Genomic DNA, 26,916 nt, shown 5'->3' with positions numbered 1-26,916 from the left:
CACATTTAGTTGATAGTCAAAGTTTTTTTTAAAAAGTTTTACAAAATAGAGATGTGTTAGGTATACTTGCTTGAGTTGCTGTTTAAAAAATATTCAGTGATCTTTAAATCTAGGTTAAAATGTTAATGTAAGTACTCATGGACGTCAGAGGGCACTTGTGAAGCTAGATAATAAAAATAATAATTCTTGACATATGTATACTTATTTTATTCCTAATATCTTGACACAATTTAATATCTTAGGCTTAAACATTTCTGCATCTATTCATAATAGCATTCTCAGGGTCCCAGTTTACCTGTAAGCACTAGATATTTTTTAGGTAGTGTAAATAATCTTATAAAATATGACTGTATCAAGCACAAGAGAATTAGCTGTTAACATATGGAGTTTTTTGAAAGTTAAAATAATGACGCTCATGAAAATATAAAATGGACATAGACCTACCCATTAATTTTTTACTGCTTATTCTGTATTTACTTTTACGTATTTTGCTATAAGGGGCTTCCTCAATGGCTCAGCGGGTGAAGAGTCTGCCTGCAAAGCAGGAGATGCGGAAGATGCAAGGGAAAGGCTACCTACACCAGTTCAGTTCAGTCGCTCAGTGTTTGCAACCCCATGGACTGCAGCATGCCAGGCCTTCCTGTCTATCACCAACTCCTGGAGTTCACTCAAACTCACGTCCATCGAGTTGATGATGCCAACCAACCATCTCATCCTCTGTCATCCCCTTTTCCTCCCACCTTCAATCTTTCCCAGCATCAGGGTCTTTTCAAATGAGTCAGTTATTCGCATCAGGTGGCCAAAGCATTGGAGTTTCAGCTTCAGCATCAGTCCTTCCAAAGGATATTCAGGACTGATTTCCTTTAGGATGGACTGGTTGGATCCCCTTGCAGTCCAAGGGATTCTCAAGAGTCTTCTCCAACACTAAGGCACTCATTGCTTTTGTGCTGCTCATAAAAAATCTCCAGTGGACAGATCCCATGGACAGAGAGTTGGACATGACTGACTGACTAAGCACATTTTGCTACATTTCAAATGATTTGTTCTTAATTTTTTTTTTTCCTTCATTCAGCAGGCAGTGAATCTCTCTTACCTGTCTCAGACAACTGTTACCTGCTGGACAGATGTAAGATTTTACATTTGGCTTCTATCATAGATCTCAAAATCTAGCACAGTGAGACAGGAAAGGGTCAATGCTTTGTAGAGGACACCCACAGAGCTGGAAAAACTTTCAGAGCTCTTCTTTTTCTCCCCCTTAACTCCTGAATATCTATGAAGGCATCAACAGTGACATAGTAAAGAATGCGCCCGCCAGCACAGGAGACACAGGAGATGTGTGTTTCATCCCTTGGTCGGGAAGATCCCCTGGAGCAGGAAGAGGCAACCCACTCAAGTATTCTTGCCTGGAAAATCCCATGGACAGAGGAACCTGGCAAGCTAGTCCATGAGGTCGCGAAGAGTCAGACACGACTTGGCGACTGAACAATATATATATATATATATATTGTTGTTATTGTTGTTCAGTCGCCAAGTCGTGTCTGACTCTTTGCAACCCAATGAACTGCAGTGCACCAGGCTTCTCTGTCCTTCACTATCTCCCAGAGATTGCTCAGACTCATGTACCTTGAGTCAGCAGTGCCATCCAACCATCTCATCCTCTGTCCTTCCCTTCTCCTCTCACCCTTAATCATTCCCAGTATCAGGATCTTTGCCAGTGAGTTCACTGTTCTTATCAGGTGGCCAAAGTATTGGAGCTTCAGCCTCAGCATCAGTCCTTCCAATTGCTATTTAGAGTTTATTTCCTTTAAGATTGACTCGTTTGATATCTTTGCTGTCCAGGGGATTCTCAAGAGTCTTCTCCAGCACCACAGTTCAAAAGTGTTAGTTCTTCGGCACTCAGCCTTCTTTATGGTCCAAGTCTCCCATCCGTACCTGACTCCTGGAAAAACCATAGCTTTGACTATACAGACCTTTGTCGGCAAAGTGATGTCTCTGCTTTTTAATACACTGTCTAGGTTCATCATAGCTTTTCTTCCAAGGAGCAGGCGTCCTGGCTGCAGTCACCGTCTACATTGATCGTGGAGCCCAAGAAAGTGAAATCTGACCCTGTTTCCACATTTTCCTCATCTGTTTGCCATGGAGTGATAGGGCTGGGTCCCATGATCTTCATTTTTCTGAATGTTGAGTTTTAAGCCAGCTTTTTCACTCTCCCTTTTCACCTTCATCCTGAGTCTCTTTAGTTCCTCTTTACTTTCTGCCACTAAAGTCGTGTCATCTGCATATCTGAGGCTGTTGATATTTCTCCGAGCAATCTTGATTCCAACATGTGCTTCATCCAGCTCGGTATTTCACATGATGTACTCTGCATATAAGTTAAATAGAATCATTTGTTAATTATTAGTTCAATATACTTATTATTATATATAATAGCTTGGAACACACCTTTCCCTTGATGCCTTCTCTGTAAAAAATAACAGTGCACGAATCTGGATATAGGTTTTGTAGTTCACAGACATTTTAAGACCAAAGCTGTGTGTAGTGGTGACAGTCACTTGCAACTGTCAAAGCATAAATATCACTGGACAAAGGTAAACATGTAAGGCAGACTTCAAGAATATTGTAGTTAGGGAAGAAAGATTACAGAGACTTGGAGAATTTTGAAGGGCTGGAGTATGTGTGTGTGGAATGGGGTGAGTGTAGATCGCACTATATTTGTTTTACACAAAGGAAATGTACATCTGCTTGTGTTTTCATTATAGCAGGTAGTTTTATAACTTGGAGCAAGACTCCTGTTGAAGGTTTGTTCTAAGAAAAGGGAGGTCAGGAGTAAGGAAACGTCTTGTCTGCATTTGGTCAACCTGAGGGCACAGTTGAGGGAAGGGAGAAAGGAAGGCTGCAGTGTAGTTGTGCATAATAATGGCATGTTTTGCTTGTGGAAAAGGGAAGAACTTTAGAATTCGTAAACTGTTTCAATGTACAAAATTAAATGTACAAAATTGCTGAGAAAGCTCTTCCAAGCTAAGTTCCTGAGTAGTAGATTAATTTACAGTCAGATAATCATCAAGGGCAGGTTATGATTGTGGGTTCTTTTTCCATTGGTACGGTCTCATTGAAGCCCATTTACTTAGTAAAAATGATTTATATTGATTTGATCAAGAAGTAGGGAGAATATTGAAAACAACAGAGTCTAATGCTTTGATCCAAAGGACAGCTGAAAGTACCAGAGATAGAAATGCTTTCAAGGATGATGAACGGTCTCTGTGCTTCTGTACAAAATCTGTATTAAACATAAGACTCTAAATATATAGACAGGGATACATGTGTACAATAACACAGAACAGCCCTGGTGGAACCATGTGATGGCTACAGGAACAGATTGAAGAATTTCCAGAAGGATGTAACTTGGATCAGTTCCTGAAACATCAACAACAGGATTGACCAAAAGTACAAGCCCTAAAAGAAGGCCATTGAGTTTCATGAGAGCGTGTTTGGCTGTAAACCAGAAACCAAGCTATAAAAAGAAGAAGAAAAACTCAGTGCAGAGATTTTATTAAATGAATTCAAGATGCTGTTTTAACTAAGGTTTTACTGTTAAGGAAGCTAACAGGGGCAGGGAGAAATTGATGACTCCACTGTTTATGATAGTTAATGATTTTTAATTCAGAAGATGAATATTATAAGCTAATTTTGCCAAAGACAGAGGCCTAGGTGTCCTGGGGAAAAACAGAAAGAAAAAGACGTGGTCTTTACTTTGCATTTGATTTGCTCATAATCTAGCAGGAAATAATGGCACTAATAATAGTACAGTAGTAACAGCAAATGCTTATGCAGTGATTGCTCTGTGTCCATCACTGTTGTAGATGCTTTACATTGATTAATAATTTACAGCAACCCTTCTTACTTGGTGAGGTAGGCAGCTACCAAGATGTGATGATATCATCCAACACAGGATGCTTATTGCTCCTTATTGTTTGGAGAATGCCTGTTTGTTCTAGCAGAAAGGGAGTGGGTGGTGGGCAGACATGGCTTAGAATTTACATCGTGTGTTTGCCCCTGCTGCTACTGCTAAGTCACTTCAGTCGTGTCCTACTCTGTGCGACCCCATAGACGGCAGCCCACCAGACTACCCCGTCCCTGGGATTCTCCAGGCAAGAACACTGGAGTGGGTTGCCATTTCCTTCTCCAATGCATGAAAGTGGAAAGTGAAAGTGAAGTTGCTCAGTCCTGTCCGACCCTCAGCGGCCCCATGGACTGTAGCCTTCCAGGCTCCTCCGTCCACAGGATTTTCCAGGCAAGAGTACTGGAATGGGTTGCCATTTCCTTCTCTGGTGTCTGCCCCTAAGTACACATATAATCTTGGTCTTTCACTGGAGCTTTCCGCTAGTTTCAATAGTAGCAACTTTTACTTAGTTTCAGTAGTATCAACCTTGCATCAACCTGCCAATGCACGAGACACAGGATATACAAGTTTGATCCTTAGGTTGGGAAGACCCCATGGAGTCGGAAATGGCACCCTACTCCATCCAGCCATCTAGCGCTCTTGCTTGGAAAATTTCATGGGCAGAGGAGCCTGGAGGGCTACAGGCTATAGTACACACAGACACACACACACAGACACACACACACAATCTCCAAAAGATTCCTGTAAGAGAAATGGCAGACAGAGTTCCATGAGAAGGAGGGAACAGCAGATGATACACACTGGAAATGTACCAAGTGCACTGTATATAGTGAATAATTCATTTTACTTGGAGTAAAAAGGGTGGGAGGAAGAGGTGTGAACCTCTAGTCTGGAGAGAGAAGCTTATTATCTGGGGCTTCGTAGACCAGGGATTGGCAAACAGTTGCCTGCTTGGTTCTAGACAACTCAAGAGGTAAGGATAGTTTTATGTTTTCAAATGATTGGAAAAAAGAATCAAAAGAAAAAGGAATGTTGCATGAAATGTGAAAGTTACATAGAATTCAGATTTCAGTGCCTGTAAATGAAGTGTTACTGGCACACAGCCAAGCTAGTTCATTTTCATGTGGCAGAGAAGCTTAGTGCCTACAAAGTCTAATTATTTACTGTCTGGTCTTTACAGGAAAAGGTTGCTGACCACTGTCTTAGTTATTATGCTTGCTTTTTCATCCCAAAGTTCATCATCTTTTGATGGCAATAAATTTACACAATGCTGTTTCAATGGCAGCCCACTCCAGTGTCCTTGCTTGGAGAATCCCAGGGACGGGGGAACCTGGTGGGCTGCCATCTATGGGGTTGCACAGAGTCGGACACGACAGAAGTGACTTAGCAGCAGCATGGCCAACAAGCAGCTTTGTCTTTCAGTGTCTCTGACATAGATGACACTTGACAGATAAAGCAACTTTTGTATGGCATTGCTAATTTGGGTCTAAGTGATGGAATTTTGAGTTCAGATTCTTAGGAATCCTTCATATTTCTTGCTCTTTTGGGCTGAAGCTTGAACAGTGTTTTGGTCAAATTTCCAAATATATCTAGTCTCCAGTGGTATGTAGTTTCAAATATTGAATAGACTGTGTTTAAACAGTACCTTTATCTCCTTCCCTTTCCTCTTCTTTCCCTGGTTATTATTTTAATTTTCATTCCCCAAGTATAGCTTTGCTCATGAAGTTTAATCAGTTGCTCAGTTGTGTCTGATTCTCTGTGACCCCATGGACTGCAGCATGCCAGGCTTCTGCTTCCCTGCCCATCACCAACTCCTGGAGCTTACTCAAACTCCTGTCCATCGAGTCTGTGATACCATCCAACCATCTCATCTTCTGTTATCCCCTTCTGCTGCCTTCAATCTTTCCCAGCATCAGAGTCTTTTCAAATGAGTCAGTTCTTCACATCAGGTGACTGAAGTATTGGAATTTCAGCTTCAGTATCAGTCCTTCTAAAGAATATTCAGGACTGATTTCCTTTAGGGTTGACTGGTTTGATCTTGCAGTGCAAGAGTCTTCTCCAACACCACAGTTCAGAAGCATCAATTCTTTGGCACTCAGCTTTCTTTATAGTCCAACTCACACATCCATACGTGACTACTGGAAAAACCATAGCTTTGACTAGATGGACCTTTGTTGGCAAAGTCTAATAGTTATGGGATATATTGCTTATGTACAAATCAATCAGAAGGAGAAAGCAGGAATTAACATTTTACTGCAAAAGTCATTTCTTCAATTTGCCATCTATCACACCACACCCCTCTTTGAAAACTGGCTTATTGTGATTTGCTCTGAAAATCATTCTTTGTGGCAATTCCTTCTGTCTGGAATCTTGATTCATGGGCTCTCATAAGAATTCTTTTATGGTTCTATTTTCATAATAGCTTTTAGGCAGCCAATCTTCATGCGTGATCCTGTGTTTCTTTATGACTTGGCAGCATCCAGATGTCTTTACTGCATCTTGTTGCCTTTTAGACACATTAAAAAAAAAAGTTGCCATAAAATAATTGCATTCATTTGTGCAGGAAATGTTAAATTATTCTTTCATGAGTCAGTCAAACTTTTACTTGAATACAGAAAGACTTGCTGTCCCTTTTGGTAAACCTGCATGAATATCTTGAAAGTTGTGGTTTTGAAGTGATTGAAAAGCAGAGGTAAACAGGCTTTTTTCTTTCTTGGTTTTTTTGTTTTTCTTTTTTTTAACCTCGTCTTGTCTTACATAGTCACAGAATATATAAAAATAAGATTTTTCTCATAACTTACCAGTTTTATAAGTAATGTAAGAACAAATTGAATAGGTTCATATCTAAGCTATGTGTATGTTGAGAGTGTCTTAAGTAAATGTATTTGGGTAGATAAGAATGCTTTGTTTGATTTTTAGCAGAACCCAAATTAAATATTGGATTGCATGTATGGGCCCAAGAAAATTTTAATGAGGAAGTCAAGTTTCTTGGGCTTCTGTCATATCTCAGTCGGTCAAGAATCTGCCTGCAGTGCAGGAGACCCGGGTTCAATTCCTGGGTCAGGAAGCTCCCCTGGAGAAGGAAATGCAACCCACTTCACAGTATTCTTGCCTGGAAAATCCCATGGACAGAGGAACCTGGCAGGTTACAGTCCATGGGTTTGCAAGAATCAGACACGACTTAGTGATTAAACCTCCACCGAACCATCAAGTTTCTCAGAAGAGTATTTGCATCACAATGACCTGAAGATAAAATATGTATGTTTGTGACTCATCCTGGATCTGCTGAATCAAAATCTTGGAATGGGCCAGGAATGTATTAGGAAGTTCTCTGTGTGGTTCTGATTCTCATCTTTGCCTAACAACCATTGGGCTAGAAATATTTTTGGAGAGTAGACCAAAAAAATGGTAGCCTCAAAGAATGGTTTCAGTGCTCCATGGCCTGTGGGATCTTCCCGGATCAGAGATCGAACCCGTTCTTCCTGCATGGGCAGGCAGATTCTTCACCACTGAGCCACCAAGGAGGTCCCAGCATTTTCATGTGAAACCTCAGAGAAGAATTAGAGTTTGGTTTTCCCATAGTAATTATATGAAGTTTTTCTGGTCAAGAAAACTTGACGCAGGATACAGCATGCTTGGGGCTGGTGCATGGGGATGACCCAGAAAGATGTTATGGGGAGGGAGGTGGGAGGGGGGTTCATGTTTGGGAATGCATGTAAGAATTAAAGATTTTAAAATTTAAAAAATAAAAAACTGAAAAAAAAAAAAGAAAAACGATATACCTGGCTATTTCTTCCCCCCATCTTGCACTTCAACCTTCTGGATTCTCTGGCGCAAAGATTCAGTTCATTTTCAAGGCTCTTGAGGTCTGGATATCTGGATTGTGTCTTTTTCTAATTCATTAAGAATTTATCAACGCTTTTCAACGTATCAAATTCTGAATAGGCACTAAGTATCCTAGTGCCGGAAAAAACAGTCTGGAATTTACAGTCTACTAGATGAGACAGATGTTAAGCAGAAAATTCAATAAATGCTATCTGGCCTAGATATTATAAACCTATTTTTGTATTGGTTTAAGTTATATATATATATGTTAATATATTTATATAAGTGGTATATAAATTTTTATGTCTCATATGGCATATACACATATACATAGAGTGTGTTATTAAGTGTATATACATTTTATAGTTATATATTGCCATCACTTTAATTAGCCTCATATCCTTCTGGAATGAATTGGAATGTATACATACCTATAAGTGTATGCACACATATGCCCATACACATGACTATGAATTTAGACTATAGTTCCACAGCAATACATTTAGCTAATTTTTCTCACTGCTTTTTTAAATTAAATAACATGTAAAATGACAAATATATTGGTTTTTTTAAGGTTGGTGGGTTTTTTTCTCAATTTGGGGTATAGTTGCTTTACAGTACATTATTTTATATATGTGCTGCGATTTCTGTTACTTTCTTTCTAAAATTTTTGCTTCTATAGCATTAAATGTACCAGTTATTTTGGGACAGTGTTTCAGTGATGAGATAGATCGAAAGTCCCAACAAGCTGGAGCTCTCTGTACCTCTCAAAGAAAGAGAAGCGCACTATTATCACAGACAGCTTCCACATGTCGGGCATATGATTCTTTTTTTTTTTTTTTTTTTCACAGATGGTGCTTAACACGTACACCTAACTGCCCTTAAAACTTTTTTAAAGCTACCATATGGTTTGACTTGGGTCACTGTATTTGAGGAAAATGTTGGCATGTTAATCCTGTTGAAACATTGTAGAAGAGAGATTGTAACTGTCAACCGTTTAATAGAGACTGTGTATAGTGATGGTGGAATATTGAAGGAAGAAACAATGGGTGCTTCATCAAGAAGAATCAGCTGTGTACACACTTGTATATTTAAAATAGATCACCAATAGGGACCAAGTGTATAGCACATGGAACTGTACTCTGTTACCTTGCAGCCTGGATGGGAGAGGAGTGTAGGGGAGAATGGATACAGGTACACGTATGGCTGAGTCCTTTCAACTGAAACTATCACAACATTGTTAATTGGTGTACCCGAGTACAAAATAAAAAGTTAAAAAAGTAAGAATCAGCCATGTTTTCTGGCTGTATAACTACAGTATGCCGCTTCTGCTTCCGCTGCATTCGGAACACTTGAAAGTCTAGGACGGTCAGTGTGTGTGCTAAGCCGCCTCAGTCTTGTCCGACTCTTTGCGACCCTGTGGACCGTACAGGCTCCTCTGTCCATGGGATCCTCCAGGCAAGAATACTGGAGTGGTTCCCACCATGCCCTCCTCCAGAGGATCTTCCCGACCCAGGGATTGAACCCACATCTCTTATATCTCCTTCACTGAAGGCGGGATCTTTACCACTAGCGCCACCTGGGAAGTCTTAGGATTGTAAAGGAGTCCCCTAAATCAATGAAAATGACCTTGTAAATGAGAAATTCAACTGAAAGTTATCTTTTTCCCCCTTTTCAACGTGTACTCCTGGATAGTGCAGTGAAATTACATGGTAGATGAATACTACCTGGAGGTCCCTGCTGGAAAAGATTTTTATATCATATCAGTTATTGTTCCAGTAATATTCTAAAGACCTGCATTTACTTACGCAGTGTACTACACAGAGTGGATTAAGTTAGCTCAAAAGCACTTACCATTGTCTGTGAGCCAGAAAGCCACAAGGACTCTGATTGGCATTATTATTTATTGTTTTTGAATGCTGATGGTACATTTTCCTGGTAGAGTCCGTACTGTGCTTATTGACATGCATACGTGAAAAGGTTCTGCTTTTCTGAGTATTTAATGGGCAATTTAATTTTCCTAACAACTTTCTTTACAGGACTTGGATTTTGAAGCCAAAACAAGTTACACGCTACGGATAGAAGCTGCAAACAAAGATGCCGACCCCCGCTTTCTGAGCTTGGGGCCCTTCAGCGACACGACAACCGTGAAGATAATCGTGGAAGACGTGGACGAGCCCCCTGTGTTTTCCGCGCCCCTTTACCCCATGGAGGTGTCGGAAGCCACCCAAGTTGGGAATATTATTGGCACCGTAGCAGCTCATGACCCAGATTCTTCCAACAGCCCAGTGAGGTAAGAGCTCATTGCTGTCCTTTTCAATATTTCTGTAACAGTGTGCCCTTGTTGACAACTCATGTATGTCTCTACATTATGATGCTTTGGGATCGTGAGTGCTCAGCTGCTTTCTATTGTGTCTGGTTCACTCTTAGCGATCCTATGGACTGTAGCCAGCCAGGCTACTCTGTCCATAGGATTCTCCAGGCAAGAATAGTGGAGCAGGTTGCCAGGCCCTCCTTCAGGGGATCTTCCCAGCCCAGGGATTGAAGCCACATTCCCTGTGGTTCCTGCATTGGAGGCAGATTCTTTACCACTGAGCCGCTGGGGAAGCTTTGGGGTTATAGCAAAGAGAAACCAGTTATATATATGTATTGAGCCATCATGGCAGAAGTGAAACAGGATCAGAACCCCTCAACATTTTACTAATTCCAAAATATGTCACCTGATTATCCAAGGCCATTATTGTGTGGCAATGTTATATCCTTTTTTTTTTTTTTTTAACATTTATTTGTTTGCCTCTGGCGGGCCTTAGTTGCAGTATGTGGGATCTTCAGTTGCAGTGTGCGGGATCTTTTAGTTGCAGCATGTGGGATCTAGTTCTCTGACCAGGGATCGAACTTGAGCCTCCTGCAGTGGGAGCATGGAGTCTTAGCCTCTGGACCACCAGGAAAGTCCTGCAATACTGTATCTTTAGGAACCATTGTCATCCACAGGCAGAGCTGATGTTCCTGTTCAGCCCATTATTCTGAGCACTTTTTCAGCACAAACTGTGATCAAAGAGAAAGTGATGCGTGTCCTCATTGCAGGATAAGTGTTTTATGTTAGAAAACTCATTTTATAAACAATGTAAATTGGGGATTAATTTCCCAACAGATCCTTTTTTATATTGGTCTGTATGGATAGTATGTGTTTGTTAGTCTAATCTACTTATTAAAAATAAAATAATACCTTATTTATATACAAGGACTATTTTAAAATGTTCTTTCAATAGGCCTGTATAGAGAGAAGAAACATTGTTATAACCAACTCTGTGGGACTAACAGAACAATGATATGTAAGCGTTCCAAAATATCACAGCATTACAGTTCACACTTTTTACCTATAGTCTTATAATCTAAGAGCTACATACATATTTTTATATGCATGTGTTCACATGTATACATATGATAAAGTATGTTTTTTTCAAGTAAATAATATCTAAGTGATTATATAGAATATATTAGAAATTAGATTGTATTTCATGTCTTAATTTGGGTTCATAACACATTTTTATTTCATGATTTGGATTTTGATTATAAAATCTATAAAGTGGGCTTCCTTGGTAGCTCAGCTGGTAAAGAATCCACCTGCAATGCCAGAGACCCCGGTTCAGTTCTTGGGTTGGGAAGATCCCCTGGAGAAGGGATAGGCTACCCACTCCAGTATTGTTGGGCTTCCATTGTGGCTCACCTGGTAAAAAATCCACCTGTAATGCGGGAGACTTGGGTTTAGTCCCTGAGTTGGGAAAATCCCCTGGAGAAGGGAAAGGCTACCCACTCCAATATTCTGGCCTGGAGAATTCTATGGACTGTATAGTCCATGGGGCCCCAAAGAGGCAGACACAACTGAGCGACTTGTACTTTCACATTTCACAAAAAAGTAGTGAAGGTTTTATATTGAGATATGTTCAACTAACCATCGATTGAACTTCTGGTGTAACTGATATTTAATCATGCTAAGTGCTCTTGAGGTAACTTATGAACGAAGTCTGGACATTGACTGCAGAGTGTCATGAAAAACATCTACACATTAGACAATGATTTTTAGTTAAGAAGAGCTCATAATCATCTGTCTCCCTAAAATAATAGGTTTAGGCTTATTATTTATATAAGTAAATTATTACACACATTTAATGATATTAAATATCAATTTATCATTTATATACAAATAATAATCAGCATATATATAGAGAGGTTATATGTAATTAGTGTGCTCTTTTCCTTTTGTTTGACATGAGTATCATAGTCTAGTAAAGAATTGTATAACTTATTTCAAAAGTTAAATCATACTCATTTCTTCTCTGTCGATATAACAAATTCAGGCTATGTAGTAGCTGTATTATTTTTAACACAGTGATCATGAACCATTTCTAAGAATATAACCTTCTGTACACTAGACTATCTATGAGTTCCAGATGCACTCAGATGGAATAAGCTGTCTCTTCCCTGTAAAAGCCCAGCCTGTATTGTCAGAAAGTTCCCTGACATAAGTTCAGCTTCATCCACTAAGTCCTCTTAATGTGCACAGACGTGAATCTGGGCTTTGTTATAGCATCACAACACTAGTGGCATACTAGTTTTCGTCCCCTATGAACAAACAACCACAGTACAATCGTAGTTATAGATGAGGTGCTCAGGAGAGCCTGACTTCTGCTTAAATCACTCAATTTAATGGGGAGAAAGAAGGCTTTCATGAAATTGAGGACTGGAAAAATAGACACAGTAATATACATGATAATTCACTACTTAAGCTAGTGAGAGATTTAAGAAAATTTTGGTTTACTGGTATAATTTTTTTCTTTATCCATTTCCTTGTGTATCATTCTATTAGAGCCTTTCAGAGTAAATATTTCATTCTTAATAATATTTTATTTGAAAAAATGCAGTATAATTTGGGGAAGGAGAAAGGAGAGTAGGACCAAGTGGGTAGTGACTTGAGTTAGAGATGAAATGAATTCCACGTCTGTTCCCTGGGACACAGAGAAAGAAAAGGCCAAAGGGTGAACTCTGCTGAATTTGGAGGTAAAGACTTCTGTGTCCTCCATCAGCTCGCCAGCACTGTATTTTTACCTCAGTTTTAGTTTCTTAAAACTAATAAAGGTGATCCTGAAAGTTCAGGTCAGTGCTTCTTACATCCTTTTCTAATCTCTAAATCTCACAAATAAGCATTTTGTTCAAAGTTGAATTAAATGTTGAATTAAATATTATTTTGTGTGTGCCTGTGAATGAATATATCTTTTGCTTTTTGAAAAATAATTTGACTTAGGTTTATGCTCATATTCTTGCAACATTGCTTTGCCTTACTCTTTTTTTTTTTTTTAATAAGGTCAGCACAATCACTCATAGCTTATTTGTTTCTGGACTTCTCTCTCTCACATATTTCTCTTTCCTGGTCCATTTATGATAGTCTTTAAGAGGCCAGTCTTCTCATTGTGTAGTTCAGTGAGTTGAGGGGAACTTCCAGAAATAATATTCTCTAGAAAATTGGTTTTCTTCTGCTGTTTGCTGAGTGCCTTTAGGGGATATTTCCATATAATCCAATAAAAAGGAAAAGCAGCACTTTCAGTCCTTGCCCTACCCCAAATATTTTGAACATTAAGGGAGAAAGGGAAAGTAACTGATGCTTTTAAACTGTCAATCATTACTGCAATATTAGGAAGTATTATCCCTGTACATTACTATTATTATAGTTTATTGTTTTCATGCATTTTTATTTCAAGGTAAGTAAAGTCAATGAAGGGAAACATATTTTACAAGGAAATATATTGGCAATCTACTGAAGGTTCTGTTGTATTCATATATTTTCCAAGATATTGTAGTAAATATTGCATAGTTGTTTAATGGACATAAACATGTATTTGCATTGGGCACTCAAGGAACTATCAAAATATAAGCCCTTCTGCAGACGAGTAGATTCCACAGTCTGCTGAGATCCTAGGAAAAGTGAATCTCCAGGTTGAGATGGAAGCTGAAGACTCTTACAATTATGAACTTTGTGCTCCTGTACCTTTAGAAATATTGTAGTTCTCGGAGGAATGGAAAAGCAGGATTTGTTTCCTCATAGTTGTTTGACATTAGGCCAGATAATATTTGAATTGTAAAAGAGTATGGGAGAGTGGATAATTAGTGTTTGAATTCATTGACATTCTTTGCAGCATAATACTGAAATCTAGCATATGCTGTTTGTGTTTGGAATATTTTCTGATATATGGGGCAAGAAATTAGAATTCTAAAAGGAAATGCATTCACTTGCCTCCAGCAAGGTAAATGGAGGTCTTCTTCCCATATGATCCATGCCTTACCCAGCATTTTTTTTTTTTTTAACTACTCCACTAATGTAGCAACTTAAAGCTCTGCACATCTGCCCTTTCCTTAAAAGAATATCAGGGCGTCTATGTTACTACTGAAACCTTACCATTCTAACTGTTTAGAAGTATAATAACAACAGGGTGAAAAACTAAATCAACCCAGAGCCCAGTGATTCGCTAGAGGACAACAGCTTTGTGAATTGGTACGTCTGTTACAGCTTGCACACCATCCAGAGGGCTTACCCGGCCCACCATTGCGTGCATACTTTGTTTCTCTTTCCTGATATGAAAACTAAAAGCCAGAACTGGAAATTAGGTGATTGAGATTACTTAGGAAAAAAGAGAAATTTTGAAAACAAAAGTGGGTAATTGAGGGCCAGAATGTTTCTGACTTTTTTTTTTTTATGTAGTGTCTTACCATTTCTTGTAAATTTTGACCGCAAGTAGCAAATATCAGGCTTTATCTACTGAATTTGAAAAGACTGATTTGTGTTCTGCTGATTCTGATCATTTTTCGGAATAACAAAAGCTTTGCTTCTGTGTTTCTCATCAGTAAGATGGGAAAAACTGTAAGAGCAGTGTAGTCTCTAGAGGACTATTAATTCTTCATGTCAGCATTCACAGACTGATCAATGAATCACATACATTGATTAAGAACCTGCTTTGTGCATGACACTGGAAAAATACAGAAAAAAACAGATGAATAAAACATTTCCTCTGACCTCAAGGAACTTACAATCTGGTTGAAGAAATAAGATTCCATAGAAGTTAAATAGTACATGGTGGGGAAAGTGCCAGAGCTCTCACAGGGCAAATTGTGAGAAAAATACTAATCACCCCAAGTTCACCGGACATGAGACCTCATTTGAAGGATTGATACCCTAAGCTGGACTTTTAGGGGTGGCAGGATTTGGACAAGCCAAAAATATTATGTAAGGTCTGTTTGTGTTTGAGGTATGCATTTGTGTGTGTGCTCAGTTATTCCTGAGTCTTTAGGACCACCCACCAGGCTCCTCTGTCCCTAGGATTCTCCAGGCAAGAATACTGGAGTGGGTTGTCATTCCCTTCTCCAGGAGATCTTCCCAACCCAGGGATCGAACCTGTGTCCCCTTGCATTGGCAGGTGGACTCTTTACCACTGGCCCACCTGAGAAGTCCATGTTTTAGGGAGCTAGATTCTTAGAGTCTAATGCTATATTGTGAAATGAGCACACTTACTGCACAGGCAGTTCAGCAAGCCCCAAGTCCCTCAGCCTAAAATAGCCAATGAATTGAAACATGATATTACAAAGATCAGATGCAAAGAAGCGTGATTATGGAGTAATGGATGACAGGGCAGGGGCATGAACTGGGAGACGGGGATTGACATGTGTGTACTACCATGCGTGAAATAGCCAGCTAGGGGGATGCTGCTGCTCAGCTCAGCTCAGCTCAGCCCTCTGTGATGACCTGGATGGGTGGGATGATGCGTGGGTGGGAGGGGCGTCCAAGAGGAAGAAGGGAGACACATGCACGTTTCATTGTACAGCAGACGAGCATAATATTGTAAAGCAACTATACCCCAACTTAAGAAAAAAAGTACTGGGGATCATTTTTGGCATTTCTAACAATCCAGATACAGAACTAGAGTGGTATTTATGTTCAGGGATCATAATGATACTTACCAGCAGGCTCTTTTGGTATCCCTCCAATGAAAGGTGATAAGATAGTATCAGATATTACAGTGTGTGGTGTGACTAGTCTGAGCACACGTTGGGTGTTTGAATAATTCACTGTGTATTTTTAGTGGCTTGTATACATGCCTATATTTGTACATATTATTTTCATCTAAATTACATGTGAATTTCTCACAGGATTAAAGGGAAAGTTGAACAGCCAGTCTTTAGAAAAGAGAGGAGGAAGGTTTCTCTATAAATATGAGTAGCAAGAATGTGCGGACAGTCTCTTATGAATGTGACAGAGGATAAAACATTGGCCACTTTTTTTCCTTCTCATGGCTCTGTTTAAGAAAGTTTTTATGGGGGCTTCTGTCTTAGGACACATGTCCTCTTACCCGGGAAGTCCTGGGCCTCTTCATTGTGAGTCCCATCAAGGCTGCGTGAGATTGAGAAGGTTGAAATTCCCAAAGGAAAGCTGAGTTACCTTTGTTAGAAAATGGGGATGAGGTTGCAAACAGTGGTGTCACTAAGTACTGAACTCAACAGCTTATCTTGAAGTAATTTATTTCTCATTAAAGCCCTAGAAGGCAAGCATTAACATTTCAGTGTTTATAAATAAACATGACTCCAGTCACAGAGTTAGAAAATGTGGTTCTAGGATTTTAGCAGGTTCTGTATCAAAACCTGTACATTGCTGGCAGCTAAACACACACACACACACACACACACACGCACGCACGCACACGCAAATTACTTAAGAGATTAAGGTTTCAGCTCAAATGATTCAGTTATTTCTATTGATCAGGTTTGTCGATGCTTATTTATTATGTTACCTTTTCCACCTGGGAGGTAGCACTGAAGCCTTGGTGTTCATCCAGCCTGCTCATCTGCATACTCCCTTTGTGTCTATCAACACGCATATCAGTAGCTAGGTGACAAGTGTGCTGCTTGTGAACGTGGAGAGGACCATTTTAATCAATCTCCATAGCTTATTGAACAGCAGCGCCGATAACTACAGGCATTTTTTAGGACTGATTTTGTTGCAGATGTGCAGAACACTGGGATATTCAGATAAAGAAGACACAATCCCAGCCCACTTGTTATCTAGCAGGAGGAGAGATCTTAGCGAAAACTTAGAAAAAAATTCCAATGTTAAATCTGGAAATGAGAAATCGTCTTGTAAAATATTCTCATTTTGCAGATAAAGAATACAAACGGTGAATGAAAAGTCTAACTTGGTACGATAAGTTTGTGGCAGGGTCCTGGCTATAAATATTACCTTTTAAATGCCCAGTCTGTGGTTCATGGTGGTATATATAAATAGCACAGAGAGCTTTTAGTGAAATCCCTGAGTCATAAATACCACAAGCCTTAAAAAGGCGTGATTTCTGAAGTATTGGGTTGGCCCAAAAGTTTGTTTGGGTTTTCCATAACATCTTACAGAAAAACCGGAGTGAACATTTGGCCAGTCCAATAACTGGGATGGCTTGGGGCTTTACTGCCAGAGGACTGTCATCAGGGAATAGTAGGAGTACAATAATTGGAGGGAGGAAAGATCAGAGTGAAAAAGGACCAACACGAGGAAAGTCACCAAAATGGAGATACATGCTATATTGTCATTTATTCCATTAATACATCAGTGTGACTATCTTAGAATTTTAGATAGAGCAGTGGGGAAAAATAACGTAAAGCTGAATTCTAGAAATGTAGGTAGCAGAGACTAAAAGCTCATCTATAGGCAATATGGTGAATACTGGAAAGATGGTACAGACAAACACCATTCTAAATCTTGGCTCCATCAGCAATCAGCTTTGAGACTTTAAAGTCCAGTCCTTAACTACAGCAATAATGGTACCTGCTTGCCTTAGAAACTATGCTTGGCTGGTAGGAACGAAGCTTAACACTAATGACTTATCAATGAGAAGTCTGGTACCAGACAATCAAAGAACGACAAATTGGCAGGATAATGTCATCAAGGGCTTGGCTTCTTATACCAGGCACTCATCACCTTCTATTTACAAGATGCTTTTTGGATTGCTCTCTAGTGTGTTCGTATCCCAGGTGAGATAGAGGGGAAGGGGCAAAATCAAATGCCAGGTGAATTAGCAGTTGTCTCCTATCCTTAAGGGAGTTTTGGAATGATGCTCAACCTGTAAATTTTCTTTTGCATCTCATTTGCTAAGAGTCCATGGAATTCTCCAGGCAAGAATAGCGGAGTAGGTAGCTAGCTATTCCCTTTTCTAGGGGATCTTCCTTACCTAGGGATAGAACCTGGATCTCTTGCATTGCTGGCAGATTGGTTATTGTCTGAGCCATGGAAGCCCACAGATGTAAGGATACTGCATCTACAGGGAGGCTAGCTAGTGTAGTTTTTCAGCTGGACACATGCCTGCCTCTGACATAACCAGGTTTTATGAATAAGAATTAAGGGCAGGTGAACATTAGGCATGCAAGTGAAAATGTGTTACATGACCTTACATAGCTGTTTGAGGACTAGGAAACAATGTATATATTTTAAATTCTTAGTATATTTAGGGGGAGGGACTGTCGGGGGAAAGGTTGATGAATCTGCTTTTGGATATACTGACCTTTAACAGAAGATGTTGCCGGTATTTGGGGTAGTTTACGAAATCTCAGGAAAAGGATTGAGACTGGATATTGAGATTCAGAGGCATCTGCATAATAAATACAGAGAGCAGAAACCTTAACTGCTGGTGCTGCAAAAATATGGAAGCGATCTCTTTAATTGGTCGCTCCAACCTACAGTGAAGGAGGTCAAGTATTTTAGGCTGTAATTTATAGAAACTAGAAGGATCATTGCGAGTGTGCAATCACTACTAACTGCAGCAGAAGTTGCATTAAAGATAACTTTGGGTCATGATTAGAGAAACACCAGTCCTTTCCTTTCCTGTTCAGCCTCTAATTGGCAATTGTGTTTCTCTGTCCCCAAACCAGTAGATCTGGAGCTACAAAGAGCCTGCGGCTCTGAACTTCTTTGTAGTGTTTTTTTTTTTCTCTCTTGGCCTCACTCAGGCTTCCCAGACTAATTCAGAGACAGTTTGTACCACTCACTCTAAAAAAAGCTATATTTTCTTTATTTCTCCTGGTTAAGGAATTTGTTTTCCCCTTAGGTAACTTTATCTTTAACTAATGTCTCATGCAGAAATGCCTGCTTTTTGCATGTCGAGAGGGGCTGGTAGAAACTAGGGACCCCTTTAATGCTGGGGATCCCAAGTCCTTGTGATTAAGAAGTACAATAACTTCTTTGTCTACTCTTGGTCCCTGCCAGAGTCTTCCATCTCTTCTCAAGTTAATTCCTCTTTCTCTTCCCAGGTATATATAAAGAGAGAATATATTAATAATATGAAATAATGGCAAAAACTGGTTTGATTAATGCAACATTTCAGAGAAGATCTGGACTTTCTATGTAACAGAAACTTTATGTCTGTTCTTTTTTTTTTTTTTTTGCATGCCTCTTGTGTGGAAAGTAGATTCTAAGAATGGAGGTACGCTGATAAAAAGTAGAATAATGAAGAATCTAAGCTCGGATGTGGTAGCTTGGAATGACTGCACTTGAGAGTAGATATTGGCAAATTGATGCAGGGACAAGAGAGAGAAACAAATCTATGTTTTTAGCTTGAGCATCCACGTGACAGGTGATGTCATTTTCTCAGGTGGAAAAGAGGGAGGGCGGAGGTGGTGTGGGAGACCTTAGGAGACAGGACAGCAGCCTGAGAATGTCACATTTCCGTTCACATTGTTTATTTATGTGTGCAAGTAATTCAGTAAGTCAGTCTGGTTGGCCCAGGAGATTTTTATATAAATGTAGGGCTCATCGAAATTATAGAACTGAGTTAATCTACAGGGCCATAGAAGATGGAAGGAAAAATGTTTTTTTCAAAGAGAAGGGGATAAAGATTATGGAGGAGAGGGTAAAGCAACTGAGGTCCTGAAAAGGGCAGGCAGTAATGTAGGAGAAAACCAAAGAATACATGATATTAATAAAGGCAAAAGGAGAATGTGTTTTAAGGAGTTGTCAGTAGTCAATTGTGGGAAACTTGGATGAGATAGAAAGTAAGAAGAGAGAAGGGAACAATAGTTTTGACAGAATGGAGGCCAACAAAGAAATTGACACAAATGGAAGAAATTTGGTTTTTTAAAATGAAAAACACATGTTTTTGATTCCAGTAAAGCTTTATAAATAGAAAAGGATCCAAACCCAAGGAAAAATGTTCTTGAGGTCAACAGATAGGACAGACAGGTTAAACAGAATGTCTTGATTTGATACTTAGCTGCAATAAATAGATGGTAAGTAGAGGGTATAAGGACATTCAGTTAAAATGCATTTTTCCTCTCGTTTCATGTAGCACAGATCCTGGAGGTGAGGGTGAGTACCCTTTGTACTGCCATTACCATTTTCAAACTAGTTTTCCTTTCCCTTCCAGACTCTCAACTCTTGGCAGAATGTGTCACCACACTTGACTCAAAACCTTTCCTGTTGCTCCCCGCCACCACATATACAGTAATCACACTGATGTGTTGAGTCTTTAGTACTCAGATTATTTTGTCTTTCCCTACCATCACTTTTGGCATGATGATTAGTATCTAGCCTGTCACTTTCTTAGTCTTTTTAACTTTAATGATCTGTTTCTTTGCCCCAGTTTTGTCATAGATGCTTACGAACATACCCTTGTCTTGTTAACTCTGAGCTACTGTGGAAAATCTAATTCAAGCATCTACTCTCTTATCTGCTACCTCCCATTGCAGCAGTTCTGGATCCTGGGAAAGTCCTCCTACTTGGTGATGCTACCATGTCATGTCAATCTGCCTTCTCTTACTTCCTCAGTTCTTTCTTACAAGCTTAGAGACCATGGGTCTTCTTTATCATTCCTCCTATGCAGATGTCCGAATCTACCCTCCTCTTCTTTGATTGTCCATAACTGGCTAAACCCAACCCTCTCCTTTACGTACCTCTTCAAATAAGCAAGACATGAATAGGATGACTGTCTTCACATTAAATTAATGGACATAAGTCTCAAAGGAGCAAAATCCACAATGTGTAGCTTATTCCTTTATACTCTCCCTGCTGCTGCTGCTGCTGCTGCTGCTGCTGCTGCTGCTGCTGCTGCTGCTGCTGCGTTGCTTCAGTCGTGGCCAACTCTGTGCAACCCCATAGGTGACAGCCCACCAGGCTCCCCTGTCCCTGGGATTATAAGGCAAGAGTACTGGGGTGGGGTGCCACTGCCTTCTCTGATACTCTCCCTATATATATTGTTGGTCTCATCTAAAAAAAGCAATTCTCTCTCCTCCTCAAACTACCTTTTCCTTCCTCTCTCAGCTGATAATCTTGTCTCCTATGCCATCAACAGAACAGATCCCTTAGATAGCTTTCTAATATTCTGAATACCCAAATACCTGTCGCTGCACAAAGACAGTAATGTTTGCTGGTTTGTGGTCAATTGTTTGGTGACATTTTTTGATGTCTTTCCTTTTTATGTTCCTTGCATCTTGTTACAGAGCAGAGTAGTACTATATGATTCTATTTAATAATCACCAATAAAGTACTCGGGAAACAGAATACTTTCTGAAATTGGGTGTGTGTTTATTTGTTCATTCATTTGTTTTTAAATGACAGTCCTTATTTCACCTAAGTAGAAAGACTGTGAGTGCATTTGAAGATAGTCATTAATGAGGAAAGGGTGAAATTTGTATATGGAACAAAAAATAGCATAATTGAATAAGAATGCAAGTAGAGCAGTAGTTTTTCACTAATGTTTGGATAGCAGATATTTTGAGAAAAGGCTTTAACACACCAAAATGTTTATGTAATTTGAGGTATTTTTAAAGATTTTTATTTTATATTGGATTATAGTTGATTTACAGTGTTGTTTCAGGTGTATAGCAAAGTGGTTCAGTTATCCATATATCCACTTTTTTTTTCTTTGGCTCCTTTTCCTGTGTAGACCATTACAGAGTTTTGAGTAGAGTTCCCTGTGCTATACAGTAGGTCCTTATTAGTTATCCATTTTATTTTTTTTTATTTTTTTTGTATTGTTTTTACTGTTTTTTTTAAAATTTATTTATTTTTATTTTTTAAATTTTAAAATCTTTAATTCTTACATGCGTTCCCAAACATGAACCCCCCCTCCCACCTCCCTCCCCATAACATCTCTAGTATTGTGTATATATCATTCCCAGCATCTCAATTTATTCCTCCCTGCTTTTCCCCCAGAAACCATAGTTTGTTTTCTACATCTGTGACTCTACCTTCTATTTTATAAAAGTTCATTTGTACTTTTTTAGATTATAAGCTATATCATTTGATATTTAGCTATCTGACTTCACTCAGTATGACACTCTAAGGCTCGTCCATGTTGCTGCAAACGGCGTTATTCTGTCCTTTCCTGTGGCTGATTAATACTTGATTGACTGTATGCAGTGCATCTTTATCCATTCCTCTTTTGATGGACATTTAGGCTGCTTCCATGTCTTGCTGTTATAAATAGTGCTGCAGTGAATATCGGGTATATGTATCTTATCAAATTACGGTTCTCTCCATATACATGGCCAGGAGTGGGTTCTTTTTTTTATTTAAGAAACCTCTATATTGATTTCTCTAGTGGTTGTACCAATTTACATTCCCACCAACAGTATACCAGGGCTCCCTTTTCTGCATGGTGCAGGGTTCTGCTTGGAAACATGTCTGTGGTCCCTGAGTAAGAGATAACAAAAGGAAGAAAGGTTATGATCAGGCTGGAGTTACTAAAACACAAGATGTTACTCAGTTTATATGAATGGGTGAGTTGTCTACATACATGTCATTTTAAAGGGACCTCTAATCGTAAACAAGGATACTAAATATGTTGTAATTGTGTTTTAGGAATCACTATTTGGAGTTTATAATGGCATATTCAAATCTAGTTTGAAGATAATTTTGCTAATTATACGATTGTTTTTATTTTGTACTGTTGGACAGAAAAGCAGAGGTTACTGAGAAGCAGATGATGAATCAACTAGAACCCTGGTGCAGTTTTAAACTAGGCATATTCTATGTTAATGTGACTCCATAGATCATGGAGTCAGCAGAATTTGGTGATTTTTATGTGCAATTAATGAAATAAATAGAGCAAATTATAATCAGACATAAATATTGAAGTGCTTTTTAATTTTTTTAAAATACTAGATATTCAATTGACAGAAACACAGATTTGGAGAGATACTTCAATATCGATGCCAACAGTGGAGTTATTACAACCGCCAAATCTTTGGATCGAGAGACGAACGCTGTTCACAATATCACAGTCCTTGCAATGGAGAGCCGTAAGTTGTAAGGTTTAACATTAAATTAGGATGGAGGACATTGAAAGTGGAAAATGGGCTGCCATGAGTTTATAGTTTCAACTTGAATTTTACTAGATACTTGTTTGAATTCAGTAAAATTTTGGAACTCCCTAGTTTCAAGGTGTGCAATATATTTACATTTTCTAACTTGGTTTGCTAATACTTAGAAAGTTAATGGAATGAAGTGACCATAAAATGATGGGCCTGATTTACCCACAGACGCTTTCTTCTTGTCTTGTGGTCACAGTTCATGTGCTGCATCTATGCTGACATGGTTTAGTCCAGTAGCTTACAAAAATAGTCAGTTGATCTCTAACCAGACACTCAAGTTTGTGTATTCTCATATTAAACTAATTTTGGTCCTTGATGAGAAAAGCTTCGAGAACAATGCACAATTACATTGTCTGCATGTTTATAATATGGTGTGTGTGTGTGTATATATATACACACACACACACATATACATGCTGCTGCTGCTGCTAAGTCGCTTCAGTCATGTCCGACTCTGCGACCCCATAGACGGCAGCTCACCAGGCTCTGCCGTCCCTGGGATTCTCCAGGCAAGAACACTGGAGTGGGTTGCCATTTCCTTCTGCTATATATATATATACAGACACATACATAGGTAATATGTATATATTATAGACATATTCATACAAAAGGAGCTCTAACATCAGATAATATTTAAATTCATGGCTGCTTTGTCACTCTCTGTGTGTATATGACATTTGGATCAGAATTTCTGTTGCTCCCTTCAAAATCTGCAATGTATGATTCTAGATTTTACATGAACCATGGTCATTTCCTTATTAGATTTGTGCTTTAGAGGCAGACATTTTTGATTGATTCTAACTGTTCATAATATAAATTTCTTAAGAAAGATGGCAGTGGAGTAATAGCTTTAGTCTAAGCACAAGCAGAGATCAGAGGTTGCAGGTTCAATGCCAGCCACCTGCACTAAAGTGAGTATTACAGTGATGAGTCACATGTTTTGTTTTTTAGTGCATATGACACTTGTAATCTCTGAAGTGTGCAATAAATAGCATTATGTCTAGAGAAACAGTGTTGACACCTTAAGGAATATTTTAATGCCAAAGACTGCTGTCATCTGAACCTTCAGATGTAAGAATATTAGGAACATCACAGGTCACCATCAGTTCAGTTCAGTCACTCAGTTGTGTCCGACTCTTTACAACCCCATGAACCATAGCACGCCAGGCCTCCCTGTCCATCACCAACTCCTGGAGTTTACCCAAACCCATGTCTTATCGAGTTGGTGACGCCATCCAGCTATCTCATCTTCTGTCATCCCCTTCTCCTCCTGCTCTCAATCTTTCCCAGCATCAGAGTCTTTCCAAATGAGTCAGCTCTTCACATCAGGTGGCCAAAGGATTGCAGTTTCAGCTTCAACATCAGTCCTTCCAATAAACACCCAGGACTGATCTCCTTTAGGATAGACTGGTTAGATCTCCTTGCAGTCCAAGGGACTCTCAAGAGTCTCCTCCAACACCACAGTTCAAAAGCATCAATTCCTCGGCACTCAGCTTTCTTCACAGTCCAACTCTCACATCCATACATGACCACTGGAAAAACCATAGCCTGGACTAGATGGACCTTTGTTGGCAAAGTAATGTCTCTGCTTTTTAATATGCTATCTAGGTTGGTCATAACTTTCCTTCCAAGAAGTAAGTGTCTTTTAATTTCATGGCTGCAGTCACCATCTGCAGTGATTTTGGAGCCCAGAAAAATAAAGTCAGCCATTGTTTCCACTGTTTCCCCATTTATCTGCCGTGAAGTGATGGGACCAGATGCAATGATCTTAGTTTTCTGAATGTTGAGCTTTAAGCCAACTTTTTCACTCACTTTCATCAAGAGGCTCTTTAGTTCTTCACTTTCTGCCATAAGGGTGGCATAACACATAATAAATATGAGTTTTGAAATATTTTGAGAATTACCAAAATGTGACAGAGACATGCGGTAGGTGAGCCGGTATTATTACAGAAATGGGACTGATGGGCGTGCTTGATGAAGAGTTGGCATACACCTTCAATTTGTAGAACACACAATCTCTGTGAAGCACATTCAAGCAAAGTGCAATAGAACGAGATGTGCCTGTAAATGAGAAAATCTTTTCCTCTTTACTAGAGAATCCATCTCAAGTGGGAAGAGGCTACGTAGCAATCACTATCCTTGACATAAATGACAACGCCCCTGAGTTTGCCATGGACTATGAGACCACTGTTTGTGAAAATGCCCAGCCAGGCCAGGTAAGAGGCTTCAGAATACCAGCCTCCTCATTAATGATTTCTTTAAAAATACCCAGCGGTAGTTGCTTTTGATATCCTGCCAGCTTTAAGATGAAATATCATCAGCATGTTTCAGCAAAACTAACACTTTGATGTATAGCGTAAACTAATATTAAAGGAACTTTCAAATTCTGGTTTAATTGGGATGATGAAAAAATTCCTCCAGAAGAAAGGTAAGCATTGTAAAAGCTAAGGTAGATGTTAAGCGCTTAGGCTTTTTTAAAGAGAAATATAGCATTGAAGCTCGATTGGGCCATTTCCTACGTTACACAGCAGGGCTTACATACTTTAAAGTTCCACAGATTTAGTGGAGTGTAGCCTCCTTGTGGTTTGGTCTGCTTATCCATATTGTCAGTGTCTTGTGATGTCTGATAATGTATAATCAGTTGGTACAGCTTATTTCTGAGGTTCACAAAAGTCAGTTCAAATACGAATTTTGAAAAGAACATGATTTGATTTTCAGAGCCCTTTTTAGATTGCATTCATATCAGTATGTGTGTTAGTCACTCAGTCGTGTCTGACTTTTTGCGATTCTGTGGATTATAGCCTATCGGACTTCTCTGTTCATGGGGTTTTCCAGGTGGGAATACTGGAGTGGGTTGCCATTTCCTTCTCCAGGGGATCTTCCCCAAACCCAGGTCTCCCACATTGCGGGCAGATTCTTTACCATCTTGGCCACCAGGGAAGTCCTCATTTCAGTACACCTGACCCTTCCCCAGCTCATTGCACAGGATGGTATTTATCATCAGTGTTAAGCTGCTCTATCCTCTGCTCAAAACAGAGCGCACAGCATGCTGTCGTGTTTTACATTATCTATTCCTAGGTTATCCAGAAAGTCAGTGCTGTCGATAAAGACGAGCCAGCCAATGGCCACCAGTTTTATTTCAGCTTAACAACTGATGCAACAAACAACCACAACTTTTCACTGAAAGACAACAAAGGTAAGGTTGAACTATTGTCACCAGAGGAGGCAACAGGTAGGAGCTTTCTAAACAAGAGAGCTTTTTCTCACTCAGGAATGCTGATGGGGATTTTCTTTTTTTCTTTCTTTCTCATAACAGCAAGGACATTAATTAAAGGGAAATGAGCCCCTCAAGTAATTTTTATCTATGGATTTTCTGTCATGAAGAAACTGCTACTTAAATCATTTTAGGCCTAAATTCAAAGAGGGGAGATGACGGATTCATCTCTGTCCCTTCTTTCTGGCTATTTGCTTCCTTATTTGTATACAAAGCTCTTTATTGAGAGTATCTAATCAGTTGAGGGTCAGCTAAATGCCTTAGTAAGGATTATACTACCTAGGCATAACTTGAGACATTAGAAAAGTAATTGGACTGAACACATTTCACCCTAAATAACCTTTGACGTAGTATTTTCAGTGTCAACATCAGTTACTGTTTCATTTTTAGAATAAAAGTAATCCATGGAAATAATATACTCTTGATGCCAAGAAATACAGAATTTAAAAGGAATAACGAATTCCCTGTCATTCGAAATCTCATTTCTCTGCTTCAAAGAAAAGCAGTTTTATAAAGGTCATTA

At 39.3% G+C, this 26,916-nt stretch overlaps 1 protein-coding gene across 5 annotated transcripts in view; it reads left to right on the top strand.

Annotated features, from left to right (window-relative positions):
- Positions 1-26,916, top strand: part of CDH7 (cadherin 7) — a 142,625-nt gene that overhangs the window by 96,377 nt on the left and 19,332 nt on the right. For all 5 annotated transcript variants that reach the window (XM_060405191.1, XM_060405190.1, XM_015103578.4 and 2 more), the window contains 4 exons: positions 9,766-10,019; positions 22,911-23,047; positions 25,214-25,335; positions 26,198-26,315. In XM_060405191.1, the coding sequence (XP_060261174.1) occupies positions 9,766-10,019; positions 22,911-23,047; positions 25,214-25,335; positions 26,198-26,315 (631 nt within the window). The remainder of the gene's footprint in view (positions 1-9,765; positions 10,020-22,910; positions 23,048-25,213; positions 25,336-26,197; positions 26,316-26,916) is intronic.

This window comes from Ovis aries, chromosome 23, assembly GCF_016772045.2.
Source record: "Ovis aries strain OAR_USU_Benz2616 breed Rambouillet chromosome 23, ARS-UI_Ramb_v3.0, whole genome shotgun sequence".
Classification (NCBI taxonomy): domain Eukaryota; kingdom Metazoa; phylum Chordata; class Mammalia; order Artiodactyla; family Bovidae; genus Ovis; species Ovis aries.
Note: the sequence above shows the minus strand (reverse complement) of the source record. Positions and strands in the feature narration are given on the sequence as shown.